General features: G+C 37.4%; 1 protein-coding gene across 1 annotated transcript in view; it reads right to left on the bottom strand.

The window, feature by feature from the left end:
- Positions 1–23,377, bottom strand: part of EPSTI1 (epithelial stromal interaction 1) — a 257,977-nt gene that overhangs the window by 144,729 nt on the left and 89,871 nt on the right. Inside the window, exons 4-5 of the mRNA XM_053707975.1 lie at positions 22,248–22,324; positions 9,359–9,442 (exon numbers count right to left, since the gene is read on the bottom strand). Of these exons, the coding sequence (XP_053563950.1) occupies positions 9,359–9,442; positions 22,248–22,324 (161 nt within the window). The remainder of the gene's footprint in view (positions 1–9,358; positions 9,443–22,247; positions 22,325–23,377) is intronic.

Below are 23,377 nucleotides of genomic sequence, written 5' to 3' on the forward strand. Positions count from 1 at the left end.
GACGTCATTTAAAGGAACCTTCATTGTAGAAGAAGCCGTCGATTGAAGAGGATGGTCCGCGCCGGATGTCTTGAAGATGGAGCCGCTCCGCGTCGGAAGGATGAAGATAGAAGATGCCGTCTGGATGAAGACTTCTGCCCGTCTGGAGGACCACTTCTGCCGGCTTGGATGAAGACTTCTCCTGGCTTCGTTGAGGACTTCTTGCCGCTTGGATGAAGACTTCCCCCAGGCTTCGTTGAGGATGGATGTCCGGTCTTCAAAACTTTAAGTGGATCTTCAGGGGTTAATGTTAGGATTTTTTAAGGGTGTATTGGGTGCGTTTTATTTTTAGATTAGGGGTTTGGGCTGCAATAGGGCTAAATGCCCTTTAAGGGCAATGCCCATCCAAATGCTCTTTTCAGGGCAATGGGAAACTAAGTTTTTTTTAGTTTTTATTTGGGTGGTTGGTTGTGTGGGTGGTGGGTTTTACTGTTGGGGTGGTTGTTTGTATTTTTTTTGACAGGTAAAAGAGCTGATTTCTTTGGGGTAATGCCCTGCAAAAGGCCCTTTTAAGGGCTATTGGTAGTTTAGGCTAGGTTTTTTTTTATTTTGGGTGGGCTTTTTTATTTTGATAGGACTATTAGATTAGGTGTAATTAGTTTAAGATCTTGTAATTTGTTTTTTATTTTCTGTAATTTAGTGTTTGTTTGTTTTTTGTAATTTAGCTAATTGTATTGAGTTTAGTTAATTGTATTTAATTTAGGGAATTTATTTTAATTGTAGGGTTAGTTTAGGTGTTAGTGTAAGACAGGTTAAGTTTTATTTTACAGGTAAATTTGTATTTATTTTAGCTAGGTAGTTAGTAAATAGTTAATAACTATTTAGTAACTATTCTACCTAGTTAAAATAAATACAAACTTGCCTGTGAAATAAAAATAAACCCTAAGCTAGCTACAATGTAACTATTAGTTATATTGTAGCTAGCTTAGGGTTTATTTTATAGGTAAGTATTTAGTTATTAATAGTAAGTTTTATTTAGATTTATTTTATTATATTTAAGTTAGGGGTGTTAGGGTTAGACTTAGGGTTATGGGTTAATAACTTTAGTATAGTTGTGGCGACGTTGGGGGCGGCAGATTAGGGGTTAATAAATGTAGGTAGGTGGCGGCAATGTTAGGGGCGGCAGATTAGGGGCTAATAATATTTGACTAGTGTTTGCGAGGCGGGAGTGCGGCGGTTTAGGGGTTAATATGTTTATTATAGTGGCGGCGATGTCTGGAGCGGCAGATTAGGGGTTAATAATTTTATTTTAGTGTTTGCGATGCGGGAGGGCCTCGATTTAGGGGTTAATAGGTAGTTTATGGGTGTTAGTTTACTTTTTAGCACTTTAGTTATGAGTTTTATGCTACAGCCTTGTAACTCATAACTACTCACTTTAGAATGTGTTACGAATCTTGAGGGATAGGCTGTACCGCTCACTTTTTGGCCAAAGTAAAAAAGCTTGTAATACCGGCGCAATGGAAGTCCCATTGAAAATAGACTATACGCAAATTGCGTAAGTTGATTTGCGGGGAGGCCAAAAAAGTGTGCAGTGCCCCTAAATCTGCAAGACTCGTAATAGCAGCAGTAGTAAAAAAGCAGCGTTATGAGCCTTAGCGCTGCTTTTTTTACTTATAACACAAGACTAGTAATCTAGCCGTTGGTTAAAAAATAAAATAAACAAGCCATTCGGGCACTTTGCCCCGAGGGTCTCTATCCATAATTAAGAAATTGTTGGACTTGGCTTCGGCTCCGCAGTCCTCAACCCACAGGGGGCACTGGCAGGTTGAACTGGGAATGGAAATTCCTGAGGAAACATGGCAGAATATCCTCCTGCAGACATCTAAGTCCTCATCTCTGCCCAGAATATTAGAATTGAACCACAAGGTACTATTCCGTTGGTACCTCACCCCTGAGAGAGTTAAGCAAATATATCTGGGGGCGGGTGCCACTTGTTGGAGGGGATGTGGGGAAACGGGCACGATGCTCCACATCTGGTGGCTCTGCCGTCTTCTGCGCCCTTTCTGGAGGGAACTCGAGGCGTTGTTTGTGAATCTTCTGGGTACCACATTTAGGCTGTCTCCCCTAACTGCGCTGCTAAACCATAAACAGGACATAGAGTGCAAGTGCAAATTTAGATGGAAAGTATTGCAGATAGGTCTAAATAGCGCCAAGACACTCATAGCCCGCAAATGGAAGTCAGCCAGCGTCCCCACAGGGCAGGAGTGGGCTCACTACACCTCTGAACTTGTGTCAGCCGAGGAGTACTCTTATTACAGCAGGGGCAACGAGGCCTCCTTCCATGAAGTCCAGTTCTATTGGGAGTCTCTGTTAGGTAGTTTTATGGCAAATGCAAAGTCCCCCCCCACACAAACCGACTAGACCTTTCCCCCCCCCCTCCCCTCTTCCCTCCTCCCCCCCCTTCTCCTATTTCCCCCATTGTATACTTAAAATATATTGGCTGCAGGAATCAATGAGGCACTGTTTATATATGTTAATCACTATATACTGTTTACTAATGTCATGTATGTAGATTTGGATAGTCCACTGATAGAATAAACCTAGGCACGGGGGTAATGCCCAGGGGTGTCTCTCCTCTCACCTTGACTCGCCCGGCGGGAGTGGTTTTCATTTTAAGCCTGGTCCACATCAGAGAGTAAGTGATGGACAATAATTATGGACTTCACAATGGACACTCCTACTTGTTGGGGCCGTGGGTTTTTGAGTTTTGTTATCATTGGGCAGTGCGCCACCCTGTACAGTTTCCAAATCTCTAATAAAAGTTTTTCAAAAAAAAAAATAAAAAAAAAAAAAAAAAAAAATAAAATAAACAAAAGTTAAAAAAAAGTTTGTAAAAAAAAAAATACAAATACCCCCCCAACAGTAAAACCCACCACCCACACAACCAACCCCCCTAACCCACCCACACAACCAACCCCAACCTAAGCTCCACATTGCCCTGAAAAGGGCATTTGGATGGGCATTGCCCTTAAAAGGGCATTTAGCTCTTTTTCCTTGCCCAAACCCCTAATCTAAAAATAAACCCCACCCAATAAATCCTTAAAAAAACCTAACACTAACCCCCGAAGATCCACTTACAGTTTCTGAAGACCCGACATCCATCCTCAACGAAGCGGCAGAAGTCCTCAGCGAAGCCGGCAGAAGTCTTCATCATAGCCGGCAGAAGTCTTCATCCAGACGGCATCTTCTATCTTCTTCCATCCGGTGTGGAGAGGCTCTATCTTCATGACATCCGGTGCGGAGCATGCTCTTCTTTCGACGTGTTCTTCCAAATGAAGTTTCCCTTTAAATTACGTCATCCAAGATGGCATCCCTTAGATGATTTCTATCAGCCAATCGGAATTAAGGTTGAGAAAATCCTATTGGCTGTTGCAATCAGCCAATAGGATAGAGCTTTCATCCTATTGGCTGATCCAATCAGCTAATAGGATTGAGCTTGCATTCTATTGGCTGATAGGATTGAGCTTGCATTCTATTGGCTATTCCAAATGGCTGATTGCAACAGCCAATAGGATTTTTTCAACCTTAATTCCGATTGGCTGATAGAATTCTATCAGCCAATCGGAATCTAAGGGACACCATCTTGGATCACGTCATTTAAAGGAACCTTCATTGTTGAAGAAGACGTAGATTGAAGAGGATGCTCCGCGCCGGATGTCTTGAAGATGGAGCTGCTCCGAGCCGGATTGATGAAGATAGAATATGCTGTCTGGATGCAGACTTCTGCCGGCTTGGATGCAGACTTCGGCCCGCTTGGATGAAGACTTCTGCTGGCTTCGATGAGGACTTCTGCCGCTTTGTTTAGGATAGATGTTCAGAAACTGTAAGTGGATCTTCGGGGGTTAGTGTTAGGTTTTTTAAGGGTTTATTGGGTGGGTTTTAATTTTAGATTTGGGTTTGGGCAAGGAAAAAGAGGTAAAAGAGTTGATTTCTTTTGGGCAATGCCCCACAAAAGGCCATTTTAAGGGCCATTGGTAGTTTATTGTAGGCTAGGGTTTTTTTTATTTTGGGGGGGCTTTTTTATTTTCATAGGGCTCTTAGATTAGGTGTAATTAGTTTAAATATTTGATAAATTATTTTTTATTTTGTGTAACTTAGTGGGGGGGGTTTGTAACTTAGTGTTTGTTGTTTTTTTTTTTTTTTTTCTTTATTAGCGTTTTAATAATGTTGTACAACAAAACACAATAATTATACATTTTTAACATCGTAGAGTCATAGATATGAGCCATATTATAACAGAATAAACAGTGAGAGATAAAATCATGGAGGTAGAAACTCCTTCAATACTTTTCAGTTATCCATAAAAATAATAAAAGAAAATAAAAAGATTAATTTGCTTTGAAATTCCAAAAGCAATAATATTTTGTGTATATTATTCATATCTAGAAAAAAGAGGAAAATGAACACCAGGTCCCCTTTTCCCTTCCTTCATTCTATTTACTTAGGAATACTATTACAACCATATAGTCTCTCTCTTTTTTTTGTTTTTTTCCTTTCCTCCCCTTCCCCTTCTCCTCCCGGGAGGAAGGGGAGGGAAAGAGGAAGAAGTCCTTGACACCCCATTATATGACTCTTTCCTTAATCAATTTTTAAGTACAAAATAGGAAGTAGAGGGGGGGGGGACACTGGGAGGAAGGAGGAGAGGGAAAGGGCGAAAAAAAAGGGGGGTAGAAAGGGCATGAGGCGAGTCCAACCTCACAGGTCAACATACTCCCAACAAAACCAGCTCTGAATTCTGGAAGGGGGATATTAAGTAATCAATCTCTCCTGGGGGTAAGCTTTTTATGTACAGGGACCACTTTTGAAAAAAAGAACAAATATCACGATCATTATTCATATCCGTGTCATATTGTTCTATATTATTATTATATAAAATTATTTTGTTATTTTGTGTAACTTAGTTGTTAGTTTTTGTAACTTTGTAATTTTTAATGGTAGATTTAAATTATTTGAGTAGGGTTAGGTTTTTAACTATATAATATAGTTATTTTAATTTGTAATTTAATGTAATTTTAGTATAACAGTTAGGGTAGATTAATTATTAGTTTAATATAGTTTAATTTAAATCTAAAGGTAAGTTTAAATTTATTATAAGATAGGGATGAGTTAATATTTAATATAAACTTAAGTGGTTGTTAGGTTTAGGGGTTAATAGGTTAATTTAGTTTGTGACAATGTGGGGGGCTGGCAGTTTAGGGGTTAATAGGTTTAGTAAGTGGTACTGATGTGGAAGGCCAGGGGTTTAGGGGTTAATAACTTTAGTTGCAGTAGGCTCCGGGAGCGGCGGGATTGGGGTTAATACTTTTATGTAGGTGATGGCGGTGTTGGGCGGCAGATTAGGGGTTAATAAGTAAAATGTAGGTAGCGGCGGTGGCGGGTGGCAGATTAGGGGTTAATAAGTATAATGTAGGTGGCGGCGGTGTAGGGGGCGGCAGATTAGGGGTGTTTAGACCCGGGCTTATGTTAGGGTGTAAACATAACTTTTATTCTCTCATAGGAATCAATGGGATATCGGGCAGCAGCGAACATAAGCTTTCGCTGCTTTCAGACTCCCATTGATTCCTATGGCATCCGCCGCCTCCAGGGCGGCGGATTGAAAAGCAGGTACGCTGGGCCGGAATAGTGGCGAGCGTACCTGTTAGCAGTTTGATAACTTGCAAAAGTTGTCAGATAGTGCCAAATTTGTATTCGGGACATCTGTAATGACGTAAGCATCGATCTGTGTCGGACTGAGACCGGCGGATCGTATGTTATGTCACAGATTTCAACTTTTGTCGGTCTGTAGGCTTTGATAAATGAGGCGAATCAAGCTCACCACAATTTCGCTGTGGAATTCCTGCGTATTTGCGGTTGACGGCTTGATAAATAGGCCTCTATGTCTTTACATCTCCATTTTTATATTATCATAGTTTGCAGCCTTTATGAAGCGTATTAATGGTTCCCCTCTCTAAACTAAGGATTCTATAACAAAAGAAGTGCAATATGTCTCAAGGAAATTTTAACCTGATTTTTAATCTGTAACAACGGCCAGTCTATACATGCAGTTCCTTATGAGACCAAACAGAGGTCAGTAGGAAGTTTAAGAGAAGTAACCACACACTATTCAAGTGTTTAAAATCATACTATAACAACAAAACAAGAAAAGAACTATCAGATCCACATGCAGTATAAGATAAGGTTAGCATTGTAATAAGCTTTACTAAGTTCCAGCATACATTGTAATATAGAGAGTTGTATGCTATATCATGCTGGATATCAGAGTGGTAACACAAGTTTAGGGTGCTATTCAGAGTTCAAGTGAGTTGGTCAGATTGTCAGGAATATGTTAGCTCAAATGCCAGAAAAGTCGACTCGAGTATGATCCATACGTTCTAGCCCACCCCTTCCTTGGCTAAAGCTAATGGTCTGTAGTATGGGTCTGGCAGCCATTTTGCTTGATATACAGGGCAACATGGTAGGAGTAGATTACTTGGCAGAAATAACTGTGAGCGTTGAGAGGTGCGCACAACTGCGCTGCTTTCACATGTTCTGAAGGTAGGTAGATACATCATTTCTGTACACTCAGCCATCCCAGATGGTATGTTAGTAAGGATCTGCCTCAAAGTAGAAATTGAGTGTAGCAGTGTAGCAGTGTACCAGCGGGGCAGCAGCTAATCTCTGAGGTCATAAGACATCAAGGCAGATGAATGCAGAGGGAGTAAACCCTCTTTCATGTGATAGGATATAGATCTTGCGGCCGGGCCGGAATAAAGAACGGTTGAGGTGTCAGTTGCGGTGGACATTTGCAGATGAGTGGGGAGTAAGTTATATGGGTTTCGTACTGAAGAGCAGGTTTGCATATTTGCTGGATCGATATTATTTTAAGGCAGGCCTTTCCAGCAGCTTGAACCGCTTCATGTAATATCTCATAGCTGAAGAATAAATGGTCAAATGTAGGCACAAAAACTGCAAGTATCTGTGCAGCAGCGTTATATTCTGAGTCTATTGCTCTAAAGTCAGCAGGCAGGAAATCAATATATACAAAGTCCCTCGTGGATTCTAGTTTAGTAAAGTGCCTTCTGAGGAAGAAGTGATTAGATTACTTCTACCTCCTTAAGATTCCCGGACAGCTTATCTGTCAAGGGAGATGCAGATGGCATAGAATGATGGAGATATAGTAGAGATTAAAAGAGGATTTCTTTGGAGCAACAGAAGCTCACAGCCATCTTCTAGATCTGCACACAGGAAGTCGGCCCTCATTTATATTTTAATACATTTATATTTAGCTCAAATTCTAATTATGTTTTGAAAGTTTCTGTGTTACTTTAACAAATTTGGATCAAACTTTGTATATTTCTGTGTAGCTTTTACAAATTGCATTGCACCTTAAATTGATGCACTAAGCTGCATTAAAAACTAAAACTGAGAGTTTCCGAAAGTGGGAGGGAAAGGGCAGTTCCCTGAGCTGAACAGGAAGGGTGTGTCTGAAGCTCTCACATGACTTGTGAAATTTTGTAAGCAATTTACACAAGCTGGTTTCACTGATTTATCTCACCAGCTGTATTACATTACACTTATTTTAACTTACATAAGTGTAATATATACTAACATATAGACAAAACAAGTTAAATTTTAGTAAAAACATTTCCCTTTAATTTGTAATTCATGTAAACTGAGCCTTTGGGGTCAACTTATTTAACGTTTAGCGGACATGATTCGCTGTCGCTAAATGCTGACAGCATACATTATCAGCATTTAACAATGCACAAGCATTTCTTGTGAAATGCTTGTGCAATGCTACCCCTGCACATTCGTGGCCAATCGGCCTCTAGCAAGGGGTGTCAATCATCCTGATCGTATCGGGATGATTGCAGTCCGCCATCCACAATTTAAGGAGCAGCGATCTTACGACCACTGCTTCTTAACTTACATTTCTAAGGAGCCAGAAACATTGGGCGGAGAAAGCAGCATCCACTGCTTATTAAATCTTCCCCTCTATATCACCCACAAATGTTCTCTAGTTATGTTCTCTCTCCCATGTGAAATTTTGTATTCTAGAGAGCTTCATTACTTTCTATGGAAGGCTATTCTCTTTTCTCTGGGACTTCTAGGTTCCTCCACTCAAATTCAGTGAGTTAAGCTGCTGTGAAGTCTAAGTATAATCTTTCTCCAAACTAGAGAATGTTTGATTATCTGGCTCATAGAAAGTAATGATGCTCTCTGGGAAACTGCATTTCTTCTATTAAAATTGAAACTGAAAAACTGTCAAAGTGCCACATAATTTGTAAAAAGTTACACAGAAACATTGAAACCATAATCAGAATACAAAATAAAATACAAAATAGAAAGTGCAAATTTTAAATGTAATAAAAGTGTAGTGTAAAGTGATACAAAGTACAAAGCACAAAGTGTCAATGCAGCAAAACTCTTATGTCATGAAATGCTATATATATGACAGTTCTGTTACACTTACACTTTGTGCATTGTATTTTATATTACTTTACATTTCATATTGGGTCCTTTCAGTATTATTACATTTAAGCTTTGCACTCTCACCAGGGAAATAAAAGCCAGTAAGCATCCTTTAATCATCTCACTAGCCTTTTGATCATCAGGGCCTCTTCCTTTATATCAGCCCCAGAGAGCTTCATTACTTTCTATGGAAGGCACCTCTCATCTCCCTGGGACTTGCAGGTGCTGCCTTTTTTTCTTAGAAAATTCAGTTAGTTCAGCCCCTGTGAAAGCATGATAATTTATTTCTAAACTAGAGAATGTTTTATTATCTGGCCCATAGAATGTAAGGATGCTCTCTGGAAAATTGAAGCTGAAAGTTTTTCAGTTTTATTTTAAATAGAAATGTAAAAGATACACATAAATATATAAAGTATGATACTAATTTGTTAAAGTTACACAGAAATTGTGAAAGCATAATCAGAATTTTTAAAATCCCAATCCTAAATCCACTGCTGCATACAAAATAAATGTAATACAATTTAAATGTAATACAATGTAATCTGAAGTGTAAAGTAATATAGAATACAAAGCACAAAGTGTAAATGCAGCAGAACTATCATGTCATGCAGTGCTATATTGCACTGGGCATGTCTCTCCAGATGCACTAATGCCTGGAATGCCCCTTGCAGAAGCATAGCAAAGTCTGCTTTTTGAAAATTTCATTTTGGATCATCTTAGATCATCTCCCCTGAGTGGAGAGATTCCGATTTTCGATTATCAAAAACTCACTGGCATGGAGAAAAATCACACAAAACCTGCTTTTTTTTAAGCATTATGTTATATTGTAAGTGTCTCATTTGTAACTGCAATGCTGCTATTGTCATACCTTTTGCCTTTGGATGGCTTTCTTTTTTTGTATTTCAGCTTCCTCTTCTTGCCTTAGTTTTATTTTATATTCTTCTTTCTGAAGCTGGAAAAAAGATGTGTACGTTATTTTCTGATAAATAGACAATATGTTTAACAAAAAGTATTGCTCCAAATTGTGTTTCTACTCTTTATAAGAAAAACTAATTATTTTAATAGCATTTTACATCTCCAAATATAACATATTGAGTATGACTGAAACTTGGACTAAACTAGTAATGGTAACTAAATATTGTATTAGTCCTATATTTAATGAAATGTGAGCCACATGCCAGGGGTAAGTCAAATAATTATGTTACAGATTGTAAAAATCAACTTAATGGAAGTTACAATGCCATCTGTACCTGCCATTTTAACCCAATGGTTACCAGAAATGGCTGTATTTCGAAAGTCTGTGGGTTTAAAGAGACATTGTGCTACACTGCGTATTATTTTCTCTTCCATTTTAAAGAAAACATTTTAGAATGTTTTAGTGTAAAATATTACAGTGGTCCAACATCTATAAACTTTAAGAATAATATTTTCTCTAAATATGAATTGAATCACATAGCTCTTAAAAATAAAAGTAAAATAAATTAAAAAAAAAACAAAATGAGTCCCAACAAATGTGCTCAGCTATTTGGAAATAAACAAACCTTCCACTACAGCAAATCACCTAGAGCTGCAAGTGACCTGAACCCTAACCGAGATCTGGTTCTCTCCTGATAATCCATACTCCTGCTGAAACAATTGCCCAACCTATGTTAATTCTAGCACTACTGATGATAACCCTAACCACCACTGATAAGATTCTCCACTGAGGATAACTCTAACCGCCACTGTTCAAATTCTCCACTGATGATAACCCTAACTACTACTGATCAGATTCTCCACTGATGATAACTCTAACCACCACTGATCAGATTCTCCACTGATGATAACACTAACCACCACTGTTCAAATTCTCCACTGATGATAACCCTAACCACCACTGATCAGATGCTCCACTGATGATAACACTAACCCCCACTGATCAGATTCTCCCCTGATAACCCTAACCACCACTGATCAGATTATCCACTGATGATAACCCTAACCACTAATGATAACATTATCCACTGATAATAACTCTAACCACTACTGATCAGATTCTCCACTGATAATAACACTAACCACCACTGATCAGATTCTCCACTGATGATAACACTAACCTCCACTGATCAGATTCTCCACTGATAACCCTAACCACCACTGCTCAGACTCTCCACTGATGATAACCCTAACCACCACTGATCAGATGCTCCACTGATGATAACCCTAACCACCACTGATTAGATGCTCCACTGATAATAACTATAACCACTACTGATAAGATTATCCACTGATGATAACCCTAACCACTAATGATCAGTTTCTCCACTGTTAATAACTCTAATCACCACTGATCAGATTCTCCACTGATGTTAACACTAACCACCACTGATCAAATTATCCACTGATGATAACACTAACCACCACTGATCAGATTCTCCACTGATAACCCTAACCACTACTGCTCAGTTTCTCCACTGATAATAACCCTAACCACCACTGATCAGATGCTATACTGATAATAACCCTAACCACCACTGATCAGATTATCCACTAATGATAACTCTAACCACTACTGATCAGATTCTCCACTGATAATAACTCTAATCACTACTGATCAGATTCTCCCCTGTTAATAACTCTAACCACCACTGATCAGATTATTCACTGATAATAACCCTAACCACTACTAATCAGATTCTCCACAGATGATAACCCTAACCAGCACTGATCAGATGCTCCACTTATGATAAACCTAACCACCACTGATCAGATGCTTCACTGATAATAACCCTAACCACTACTGATCAAATTCTCCACTGATGATATCCCTAACCACCACTGATCAGATGCTCCACTGATAATAACCCTAACCACCACTGATCAGATGCTCCACTGATAATAACTCTAACCACTACTGATCAGATTATCCACTGATGATAATCCTAACCACTAATGATCAGATTCTCCACAGATGATAACCCTAACCACCACTGATCAGATGCTCCACTCATGATAAACCTAACCACCACTGATCAGATGCTTCACTGATAATAACCCTAACCCCCACTGATGATGAGATGCTCCACTGATGATAACTCTAACCACTACTGATCAGATTCTCCACTAATAACACTAACCACCACTGATCAGATTCTCCACTGATAATAAAACTAACCACCACTGATCAGATTCTCCACTGACAATAATCCTAACCACTAATGATCAGATGCTCCACTGTTAATAACTCTAACCACCACTGATCAGATTATCCACTAATGATAACTCTAACCACTAATAATCAGATTCTCCCTTCTTAATAACTCTAACCACTATTGATCAGATTCTCCACTGATAATAACCCTAACCACCACTGATCAGATTATCCACTGATAATAACCCTAACCACCACTGATCAAATGCTCCACTGATGATAAACCTAACCACCACTGATCAGATTCTCCCCTGTTAATAACTCTAACCACTACTGATAAGATTATCCACTGATGATACCAGTGATCAGATTCTCCACTGATAACCTTAATCACCACTGCTCAGATTTTCCACTGATGATAACCCTGACTACCACTGGTCAGATGCTCCACTTATGATAAACCTAACCACCACTGAGCAGATTCTCCCCTGTTAATAACTCTAACCACCACTGATCAGATTATACACTAATAATAACCCTAACCACTACTGATCAAATTCTCCACTGATGATAACCCTAATCAGCACTGAGCAGATGTTCCACTAATGATAATCCTAACCAATAATGATGATCAGATGCTCCACTAATAATAAGATAATAACTCTAACCACTACTGATCAGATGCTCCACTGATGATAACTCTAACCACCAGACTAGATTCACCATCAATGATAATAACTGCCAATAAATCATTCCTCACCCCCACTGTTAACTTAAACCAATATTTCTCATAAAACAAAAACATTATGGCTGGCTCACCCTACACTGTCGATATGCTAACAGAAATTTCCCATTGCAAAATTGAAAAAAAGAGCAAAAAAATCTGCTTTAAGGGAAAATACAATAGTAATAATAAACTGTTTTTAATGAGCTAAAGCATTTTATTCACACAAGAAAAAGATAATTAATGAACTAATTTATCAAGTGGGGTTATCTGGTTACCTGGTGACTTAAGACACAGGACTGCCTAACAAGTATTCTACAACTGTAGGCAAGAGTATCCATTACACCCACTAAACACAGCAATATCTTTCCATCTACGTATAAGCTGGACTTTCTTTTTTATGTGTACAGACTTTGGTTTTTATACTTCATAGGTTGTGACCACATATTTATTTATGAACATATTTATGAATTATTTATGAATGTTTTATTCTATAACATTTAGGCTTTTAAAGTGAATAAATACAATTTTACATACGTAATTGATTTAGTGTGTTAAATTTATATTGCATATTGTGATCTTCGTCCATATCACCTAGCTTCTGTAGCGCTTCCCATACCTTTTCTAAAGCATTTTATTATTGCACTATTGCTTAAAAAAAAAACTATGTTAAACACCTGCAGAGGGATTACATTTATAGTTCATGTCAGTTTTGGAACAGCAATGCACTACTAATCTCACTATAACCCGATGTTAATTACTAGGTTATAATAGAGATATTTTAAAAAGGGATCCTATTGCGATCGAATAAAGGGATGAAATCAGTGTTATAGGGCAGTCGTGCCAAGAGGTTTTACTATACTTCTCTGTGGGAGGTGATTCTTATCTGACACTAGTGGAATTTTAAAACCAGCTTCACCACCTGTATTGAAAGTATAATATAAATGATTCCCTTACACAATACTGATTGTCAATATAATTTACATGTGTCACCCAAAAACCCAAAACCTTTTTTTACAATACAATAGGACATCAATAATAAATCTATAGTATGTGGGGATTGTAGTGTATACACCATGTTATGTATATGTAGTGTACTGTTAATTACTATAATATGTAAGTTTTAACATTTAGTGTGTTCTTTTATTTTTGGAAGATTTTGTGCACAGGATAGTAAGGGGACAGTCAAGTCCAAACATTTTTTTCATGATTTAAATAGTTAGGGCATGTAATTTTAAACAACTTTCTAAGTTACTTTTAACACCAATTTTAGATAACATTGAGCTCACGCATGTGAGGTTACCTAGGAGTGAGCACAGTTTGGCTAAAATGCAGGTCTTTTAAAAGAACTGAAATAAGGGGGCAGTTTGCAGAGGCATAGATACAAGGTATTCACAGAGGTAAAATGTGTATTATTATAACTGTGTTGGTTATGCAAAACTGGAGAATGGGTTATAAAGGGATAATCTATCTTTTTAAACAGCAAATATTCTGGTATTGACTGTCGCTTTAATATTCCATAGAAGACAGTAGCCACAACTTTTCTGCTTTACAAAAGTGCGTATTCTCCACTTTGAACTATGTAAAATGTTTTTTTGAAATTACAGATTTTTAAAAAATTCTTTATAATATAGCTGCTATAAGTTTTCACTGTACTCTATGGGCTTGATTACAAGTGGAGCTGTAATCGTACCTTAACCCCACTAGACTTCGGCTTTTTGCGTACGTCGGGTTGCATTTGTATTTATATGTGTATATATGTCTGGAAATGCATAAATTCATATATTAATATATAAATATATACACACACACACACACACACACACACACACATATATATATATATATATATATATATATATATATATATATATATGTGCACCTGCATCATAACCTGGATTTTACAATTGTCCATTTTAGGACTATATTTTGTTTTTGAATGACCCAATAAACTTTTACCTTTTATACATTGGCTAAGAGCGCTTTTTCTACCTTTGGATCTTTGTTGCAATCAGCATGTGGAACAGACACGCTAGGATAAGCTGCCGTAGCCTATTGTCCAACAGGATTTGGTTTTCGCTCACTCTCCATAGTGCCGTGCATAGCATACCTGGAGGATTTTCTTAGCGCTTGTGCAGGTTTGTGGATTGATATATATATATATTTACACAAATACATATTTATACATGTGTTGCATCTCTATGTTAAAGCCCTTTGCCGACCTTTGTTTTCTAACACACGTGACCTCATATCTTGTAGCCCATATAACTTTTTAATACAATTTATTTTTTGATGTATTTTCTGCAACTTTTGTTGACTAGTCTAACAGTTAATTAGAGCTCTGAGGTCGCTCTATCCCGATGCTCGTTAAATTCCTTTGCGTTCAAGCCAACGCATTTACTTGCAACTCGTAATAGTGCGCTACTTCCGACGTTCGCAAAGGCCCACGATAAACCCGATATTGCTTGCGTGCAACAGTTAGCACACCACTCGCAATTTAGACCTATGTGTTTTACTTCTAATATTGAGACTGCACATTACAACACGTTCATAATAATGTACGTGTTAACTCTGCAGTCTGTTGCTGCTTTAGATATTAATTTAACTTTGTTTAACCCATTTTGCTACTTTATGTCCCTTTAACCCCTACCCATTTTTTATATCAAATTCTTATATTTCCTCTCTTGTGGTTCTTTAATACACAGGCTGTCTCTCTCTTTTAGTATTTATCTTATAAATATTTAAAATATTTAAAGAAAACCTGTTCACGTAAGTAATCACAAGAATTAAAAAATGAAAAACAGCAGCATTACAATACTTGTCTCTTCTATTAATATTCATACTATTGTGCTGGGATTACATAATATATCAGTGTAATACAATGAAAATTTTAATAAACGCCTTGTTCATTAAAGAGAATTAAAGAAAAATACTTTCTTCAGCAAATAGCTGTCCCCAATGTCTTTGTTTACAATATGTGAAATATACTGTTGGGTTCCAATGTCATAATATGCAACATTTCCTATTTCCACATTAATTAGCTAGCCAATAAATATAATGATGTATTACATCAATTTATTTCTCTCTGCAATCACAACATGTACATTGTTACTATTTCTGTTTTTAACAACTGAATAAATCAAAATAGTCTCCTGTTTTAATATCAAGCAGAACAATACAAATATTTTTTTTTTTTTATTACAACTTAGTTTTATAGAACAGAAAGGATAATATTATTAAATATAGTTGTACAAAAATTACTGATACCCTCGCCATCTCAGGTACTGTCAGCTGTTAAGTTTATTAAAATGTAATTATTATATTGCTGTGGGTGCATAGCATGTGACAGCTAGGTAGGCCTGCTGTCTTAATTAGGGCAAACACAAATTTATAATAACGTTTACCCCTTTTTTGTTTAACCATTTGTGTGCATGAACATTCTATTTTCTTGGTGTAAACTGCACGTTTAGTTTATTAAAATGTAATTAATATATTGCTGTGAGGACATTGACCGTGACAGATAGGTAGGGCTGCTGTCTTAATCTCAAATAATGTTTAACTATTTGTGTGCATAAACATTCTGTGCCCAAGGGGCTCTAGGCACCTGTTACCCTCGCCATGCCCTGCCTGGAAATGTATTTTTGCGGTTTGTGCCCCTCCCTGCTCTTTGGTGGCTATCTTCCATCCATGCCAAATCCTCAGGAAACTGCTGGCTACTGTGCCCAAGGGGCTCTAGGCACCTGTTGCCCTCCTCCTCCCCTGAAGGTGTATTTTTGAAGTTTAAGCACTGTCAGGCCTATCTATCTATCTAGTTCAGTAAGTCTGCTGCCTACTGCTGCCACTCCTGCTCCTACCCTCCCTGCACTGTGGTGGACATCATCCATCAATGACAATCCCCAAAGAACTGCTGGCCACTGTGTCCAAGGGGTGTTAAGCATCTGTTGCCATCCTCCTCCACTGCCTGGAGGTATATTTTTATATAGTTTATATACTGTCAGGCCTACCTATCTAGTTAAGTAACTCTGTTGCCTGCAGCTGCTGCTGCCACGCTTGATCCTGCCCTCCCTGCTCTGTGTGTGGTGGTCATCTTCCACCAATGCCAAATCCTCAGGGAACTGCTGGCCGCTATGTCCAAAGGACAGATAGAGCATGCAATTTTAAGCAACTTTCTAATTTACTCCTATTATCAATTTTTCTTCATTCTCTTGCTATCTTTATTTAAAAAGCAGTAATGTAAAGCGTAGGAGTCGGACCATTTTTGGTTCAGACCTGAGTTATGCTTGCTTATTGGTGGCTAAATGTAGCCACCAATAAACAAGCACTATCCAGGATGCTGAATCTAAAATGGGCCGGCTCCTAAGCTATACATTCCTGCTTTTTAAATAAAGATAGCAAGAGAACTTAGAAAAATTGATAATAGGAGTAAATTAGAAAGCTTCTTAAAATTGCATGCTCTATCTGAATCATGAAAGGAAAAATTTGGGTTTAGTATCCCTTTAAATGCTTGTACTTTGGTCATAGGTATCTTGTCATGGGTATTATGTTAGTAAATTCTCTATTGTCTAGCAGTTGTTATATAATCATCTCTGTTAAAGACAGTTATGCAGTAATGCAGGGTTAGGCTTGGGAAGTCTGGCAAGTGCACTATCATTTCTCAGAATTGGAAAACTTAAAGGGACACTGTACCCAAATTTTTTATTTCGTGATTCAGAGAGTATAACATTTTAAGCAACTTTCTAATTTACTCCTATTATTAAATTTTCTTCATTCTCTTGGTATCTTTATTTGAAATGCAAGAATGTAAGTTTAGATGCCGGCCCATTTTTGGTGAACAACCTGGGTTGTCCTTGCTGATTGGTGGATAAATTCATCTACCAATAAAAAAGTGCTGTCTAGAGTTCTGAACCCCAAAAAAAGCTTAGATGCCTTCTTTTTCAAATAAAGATAGCAAGAGAACGAAGAAAATTTGATAATAGGAGTAAATTAGAAGGTTGCTTAAAATTGCATGCCCTATCTGAATCACGAAAGAAAAAAATTGGGTTCAGTGTCCCTTTAATTATCAGACTTAAAGGATTCCTAAACTTTCTTTTTTGTCTACACCGTGACCACAAATTTAAATTACCAAACATTCATATATTATAAATTACATACGTTTATATTCCAACAATATTTCTCTGCCATATATAATTTTTTTATTTTCTCAGATGACGTCGTTCAAGACAACCCTCTAAAATGGGCCCTGCACTGTCTAAATCCATTTCCAATCCGATCTCGATTTTTTGCAATATAATTGACTATTTCGTTGCCATGCGCATACGTATTGCGATCTATAGATTTGCGCCTGGCATATCTCCTCTGTGATACCACAATTACAGTGGGTTTGCTGGTGAGTGAAATTGATTATGCCGATTAAGCATATCGCTCATGCGCATAGTGGCTATACGCCACCATTATGATAACCTGGGTTATCGGTCAGGATTGGAGGATGGAAATGTATAGCCAGCGGTGGGTTTGGAAATCGTTTGATTTTCGGAATAGGATTTCACATAAATGGTACTTCTTTGAAACTACATCTAAATTACAAAGTAAATGATAATATATTGATATTGCGATTGCAGGTACAATTTTTGGCGGATTTAGTGTCCCTTTAAATTACAGGAAAATGGGGGAAAATACAAAATTAAAGGGACAGTCAAAATTAAACTTTCATGTTTCAGATAGGGCATGCAATTTTAAACAACTTTCCAATTTACTTTTATCTTCAAGTTTGCTTTGTTCTCTTTGTATTCTTATTTGAAAGCTAAACCTAGGTAGGCTCATATGCTAGTTTCTAAGCCCTTGAAGGCCCCCTTTAATTTGAATGCATTTGACAGTTTTTCACAGCTAGAGTGTGTTAGTTCATGTGTGGTATATAGATAACATTGTGCTCATGCCCGTGGTGTTACCTAGGAGTCAGCACTGATTGTCTAAAATGCAAGTCTGTCAAGAGAACTTAGATAAGGGGGCAGTGTGCAGAGGCTTAGATACTAGGTAATCAGAGATGTAAAAAGTATATTAAAATAACAGTGTTGGTTATGCAAAAACTAGGGAATGTGTAATAAAGGGATTATCTAGCTTTTTAAACAATAAAAATTCTGGTGTGCACATGAAACCCAAAAGTGTTCTTTCCTTTTTCAGATGGAGCATAGAATTTAAAACAACTTTCCAATTTACTTAAATTATCAATTTTGATTAATTTTCTTTGTATCCTTTTTTAAAGGAGCAGCAAGCTGAACACATCAGTAAGTCAACGATAAGAATGATATTTGTGCAGCAACCAATCAGCAGCTAGCTTCCAGCTCCTGACTCTACCTAGATATGCTTTTCAACAAAGGATATCAAGAAAACAAAGAAAAATAGATAAAATAAGTACATTAGAAAGTCGTTTCAAAATGTATTCTCTATCTGATTCATGAAAGAACATGTTTGGGTTTCATGTCATTTTAATTAGATATGCAACACTGGGTACAAGTAACTTCTGCCTTTGGACATCAGAGATGGAATATCAGTCCTGATTGCAAGTAAATACTGAAATGGCTTAGAATATATAACTCTAATATAGATACAAGACTTATGGGCCGCGATCCGATAAAAATCGTTGCCCGCAAAATCTGGCGACACCAAATTTTGCGCGGGTTTGGTATCCTATATACGGCGTAACTTAGAAGTTACGCGCGTATATTTCTGCCTTCGCCCGTATTATTTTTACCCTTAGACTGACATACAAAACACGCGCAGTTTGGTATCCAATATACAGCGTAAGGACTTACGCGCACAGATTTCAGAAAATCTACTCCATTCTCATCTCGCCACAAATTGCAGGCGCAGGAGCCCTTGCACTGAATAAAACACCAACGTAACTCCCTGGAAGCCTTAACAAACACATACATTTAAGCAGCATCTCAAGGTTAAAGGGACAGTATACTATGATATTGCTTTTTTAAGGTTTATTTGTGTATTTGAAATAGTCAAATGGATTGAGCTTGTAGGTACTTTATCACATTGGGGACATATACTTGCTCTTTAGAACCCACTGGTGTAATTTATTCTAATGCTAACAAAGCTTGACACTGATGCCAAAATATATAAAGGGACAGTCAACTCCAAAGAAAACCTTCTTTTAAATAGGGCATGTTATTTCTAACTACTTTCATATTTAATTAGAACACTTGCTTTGTTCTCTTGGTATTCTTAGTTGAAAGCAAAACCTAGGATGGCTCATATGATCATAACACCTTCTCATCATTTATAACACCTTCTAATTATGTGGCGCATCTTTTAGAACTTGCGATTATTTTTTACGATTCGTAGCCTAATTTGCATCAAACTACTCTTTATTGAGACTTTACGTGAACAAAATACTGGCGTAAGTACTTGCAACGACTAAAATGTGTATTTGCGCACATTTTAGTTGATCGCCGGTTTTTCCTACTTACGCCAGTTTAGCATCTGACGGCGCAGTATATTGGATAGCTCGAGTTGCGAGGTGAAATTACGGGTGGCGCGGGTTCCCTCGCTTGCACCGAAAACTACGCCGTATATCGGATCGCGCCCATATTGTGTATCCATCAAAGGCAGAGGAATACACATGGTCATAAAATATCTCCAAAACATTTTACCATGTCTCATAGATCAAAGTCACTCTTTAAAATCCGGTTTTAACTTTACAAATGGTTCTACGTGTTTTAAGCCATTACATCTCGAGGATACAAACACATGTGCATGTTATTAACATTTATTTAACAATTATTAATATTTATTGATCAGTTATTAATAATTCTGCTGGCACTTAGAGCATGAATGAAAGCAATCCTGTAGGAGCGGATTTCTAGGGTGGGTAATACAAAAATTACATGATCTAAATATTTAGATTATGTCATTTTGCACTTCAATATCCTTTAAATTAGTGATTAAATTATTACAGAATTTTTTCTTCACATTCTCCCAGATGTAGATAATAAAATCAACGCACATCATAAATATTAAGGGCGAGATTATATATGCGGCGATAGTTTCAGAGCAACTGCTGAAACACTCGTCGCCCGTAAGTTTACCTCGCACTTACTTCCTATTGTCTGATTTGAACAGTGTGTGGCAGACGATCGCATGAAGAGGAGCCTCCACGTTGGATGATCTCGGCGTCTTAGATCCGTCTCCACTCCGCACTGCAACACCTGGATGAAGATTGAAGATGGAGCCGCCTCCGCTCCGCGACACCAGGATAAAGATTGAAGATGGAGCCGCCTGGAAGAAGACCTTTACGGCCGGAATTCAGGAATGGTGAGTACCTATTTCGAGGTTAGTGTTAGTTTTAGTTATTTTTTTGGGGGGGGTGTTTTTTTTTTATGAGGGCTTTTTTTTTTATTTTTAAAGGGCAGTAAAAGAGCTGATTGTCCTTTTAAGGGCAATGCCTATACAAATGCCCCTTTAGGGGCAATGGATAGATTAGTTTTTTATAGTTAGGCCTTTTTTATTTTGGGGGGTTGAGTGGGTGGTGGGTTTTACTGTTAGGCAGTAATTTGTATTTTTAAAGTAAAAGAGCTGATCGCTTTAGGGCAATGCCCTACAAAAGGCACTTTTAAGGGCTATTGGTTTAGTGTTAGCTTAGGTTTTTTTTATTATTATTTTGGGGTGGCTTTTTTGTTTTTATGGGGGTATTAGATTAGGTTAAAAAAAAATTATTTTGGATAATTTCGTTTATTTTTTTTCTGTAATCTTAGATTTTTTTTATTTTTTTGTAATCTTAGGTTTTTTATTTTAATTTAATCTTAGGTTTTCTTTATTTTTATGCAATCTTAGTTTTTTTTTATTTTCATGTAAAGATAGGATTTTTCTATTTTGTGTAATTTTAAAATATTTTTTAAGGTAGTTTTTTTATTTTATGTAACTTTAGTTTAATTGGGGTTAACTTAGGGGTGTGTGTGTTAGGTTAGGGGGCTTAGTTATTAGATTGATACTTTGCATTGTGAGGGGATTGGCAGTTTAGGTGTTTATAGTGTAATTAGGTAGATTGAGTTGTGGGGGTTGGTGGTTTAGGGGTTAATAGTGTAATTAGGTAGCTTGCATTGTGGGGGTTGGCAGTTCAGAGGTTAATAGGATAATTAGGTTCTTTCCTTTGTGGGTGTATGGCGGATTAGAGGTAGATATTGCGCACGCGTTAAGTGTTTGTTAAGGCTTCTAGGGAGTTATGGTACTTTCATAGTCAGCGCAAGGCTTGCTGTGCCTGCCTATGTGTAGCAAGGTGGAAATGGAGTGAAATTTCTCCATTCTGCGCGCTTAAGTCCTTGAGCTGAATATATGATACCGCCCCCTGCATATTCGCGTCCAATCAGATGCTAGCAGGGGGTGTCAATCAACCCGATCGTATCTGGCGGCGGACCAGTTAAGGAGCAGTGGTCTTAAGACCGCTGCTTCATAACTGCTGTTTCTGGCGAGCCTTAAGGCTCGCACGGAGACAGGGCCATCAGGGGCCATTCGGCCCTTAATAAATCGGCCCCTACGTGTGAGATCCTATGTGACCTACTATTGGTAGTGACAAAGCCTTAGCATAGCAACACCATATAGCTTGTTCTCACTAAATAATAGACGTGAGTAGAATCAGTTTGCTAAAACGGCACTATGAGAAATCTGCTGCCACTAGATTTTCTCGGCATCATTACAGCGTGTCACATAGGATATAGGCACTAGTGAGCTTTTAGCATTTACAAAATGCTTGTAAATTACTACTGATAAAACCACTGTCTCTCTTGCTCTCTATCCAATGCAAATGACATGATCTAAAAATGACTGCATTGAAGATACAACTAATCATTTCCCTGCTTGATTTAAGAATATAATAGCTAAAATTAGAACACAGAATCTCACCATCTTTTGGTACTTGGATTGTGATTGCACAATTTGCTGCTTCTGTCTTGCTTCTGCTTGTGAAACATATCCTCCTCCTAGAGAAAAGAAAAGGCAAGATCATTTAAATGAAGTCAAGATCACAAAATTAAACTATAATTTACAATTATAATATTTATTAAGGGAATACAGCAGCTTATTAGTTAAAGGAATATAAATTCAATCATTATATGGCGCTGACCCTTATAGCAAATTTAATTAACCAAAAAAAAAAAAGAGAGACCAGAGGATACAATTTACAATTGTTTACATATGCCAACTAGTTTGACAGTATATTCAGGATATGCTTTTCTGCAATGCCCACCATATTTCATAAACTTTCATACAGATATATCCAGATGATTCTGTTGTATTGTAAATATTAATCAAGCAACTTGACCACTTCAAATGTCAACTCTTCTAATGGATTTGAATAACTAACAAACTAACAAATCTAAAAATCACCCAAGCTTGCACACACTTCTTTTTATTGATTGAGATGGGAGTCCAGGCTTGGAACGTACTATGTAAATCTTTGGGCTAAATTCAGTGCCTGGTCTGTGAATTGTTCTTTTAATGTCAGCTATACCAGAGAGGTCCCCTACAAGTTTAATAAAGGAAATTAGTTCCATTCATTTTAAACTGTGTTTTTTGTTTTTTACATAACAAGGAATACAACTTGAATTAAGATTTTTTTCTATTCAACTGCACATGAAGTACACATTTCAGTACTCATTGAACAAGCATTTTATTCGCATTACACTTACACTTAGTGATACCATTAAAAATAATAATTTTTGCTTGATGTCAAGAAGTGAAATGAACGGAAGTGTTTTTTTTGTTATGTCTGAAGATTTTTTGCAGCTCTGAGAGTTTTCAGAATACCGTAGCATTCTGGATAGCTTGTTGATCAAAACAATATCACACAAATGTTGTGAACTGAAAACTAGAGGCAAATACAATTTAAACTGCACAAACACCATTGTGATTTTCATTCACTTGAAATAGTGTCATAATATATAATTCCACGTTCCACTTTGAGATCCTCCATTGAATCTCATAACTTTTTATGGGAAGTAGATGATTTCTTAAAAGGTTGCCTGGGCTCCATA

The sequence above is a fragment of the Bombina bombina genome, chromosome 3 (assembly GCF_027579735.1).
Source record: "Bombina bombina isolate aBomBom1 chromosome 3, aBomBom1.pri, whole genome shotgun sequence".
Taxonomy (NCBI): Eukaryota; Metazoa; Chordata; class Amphibia; order Anura; family Bombinatoridae; genus Bombina; species Bombina bombina.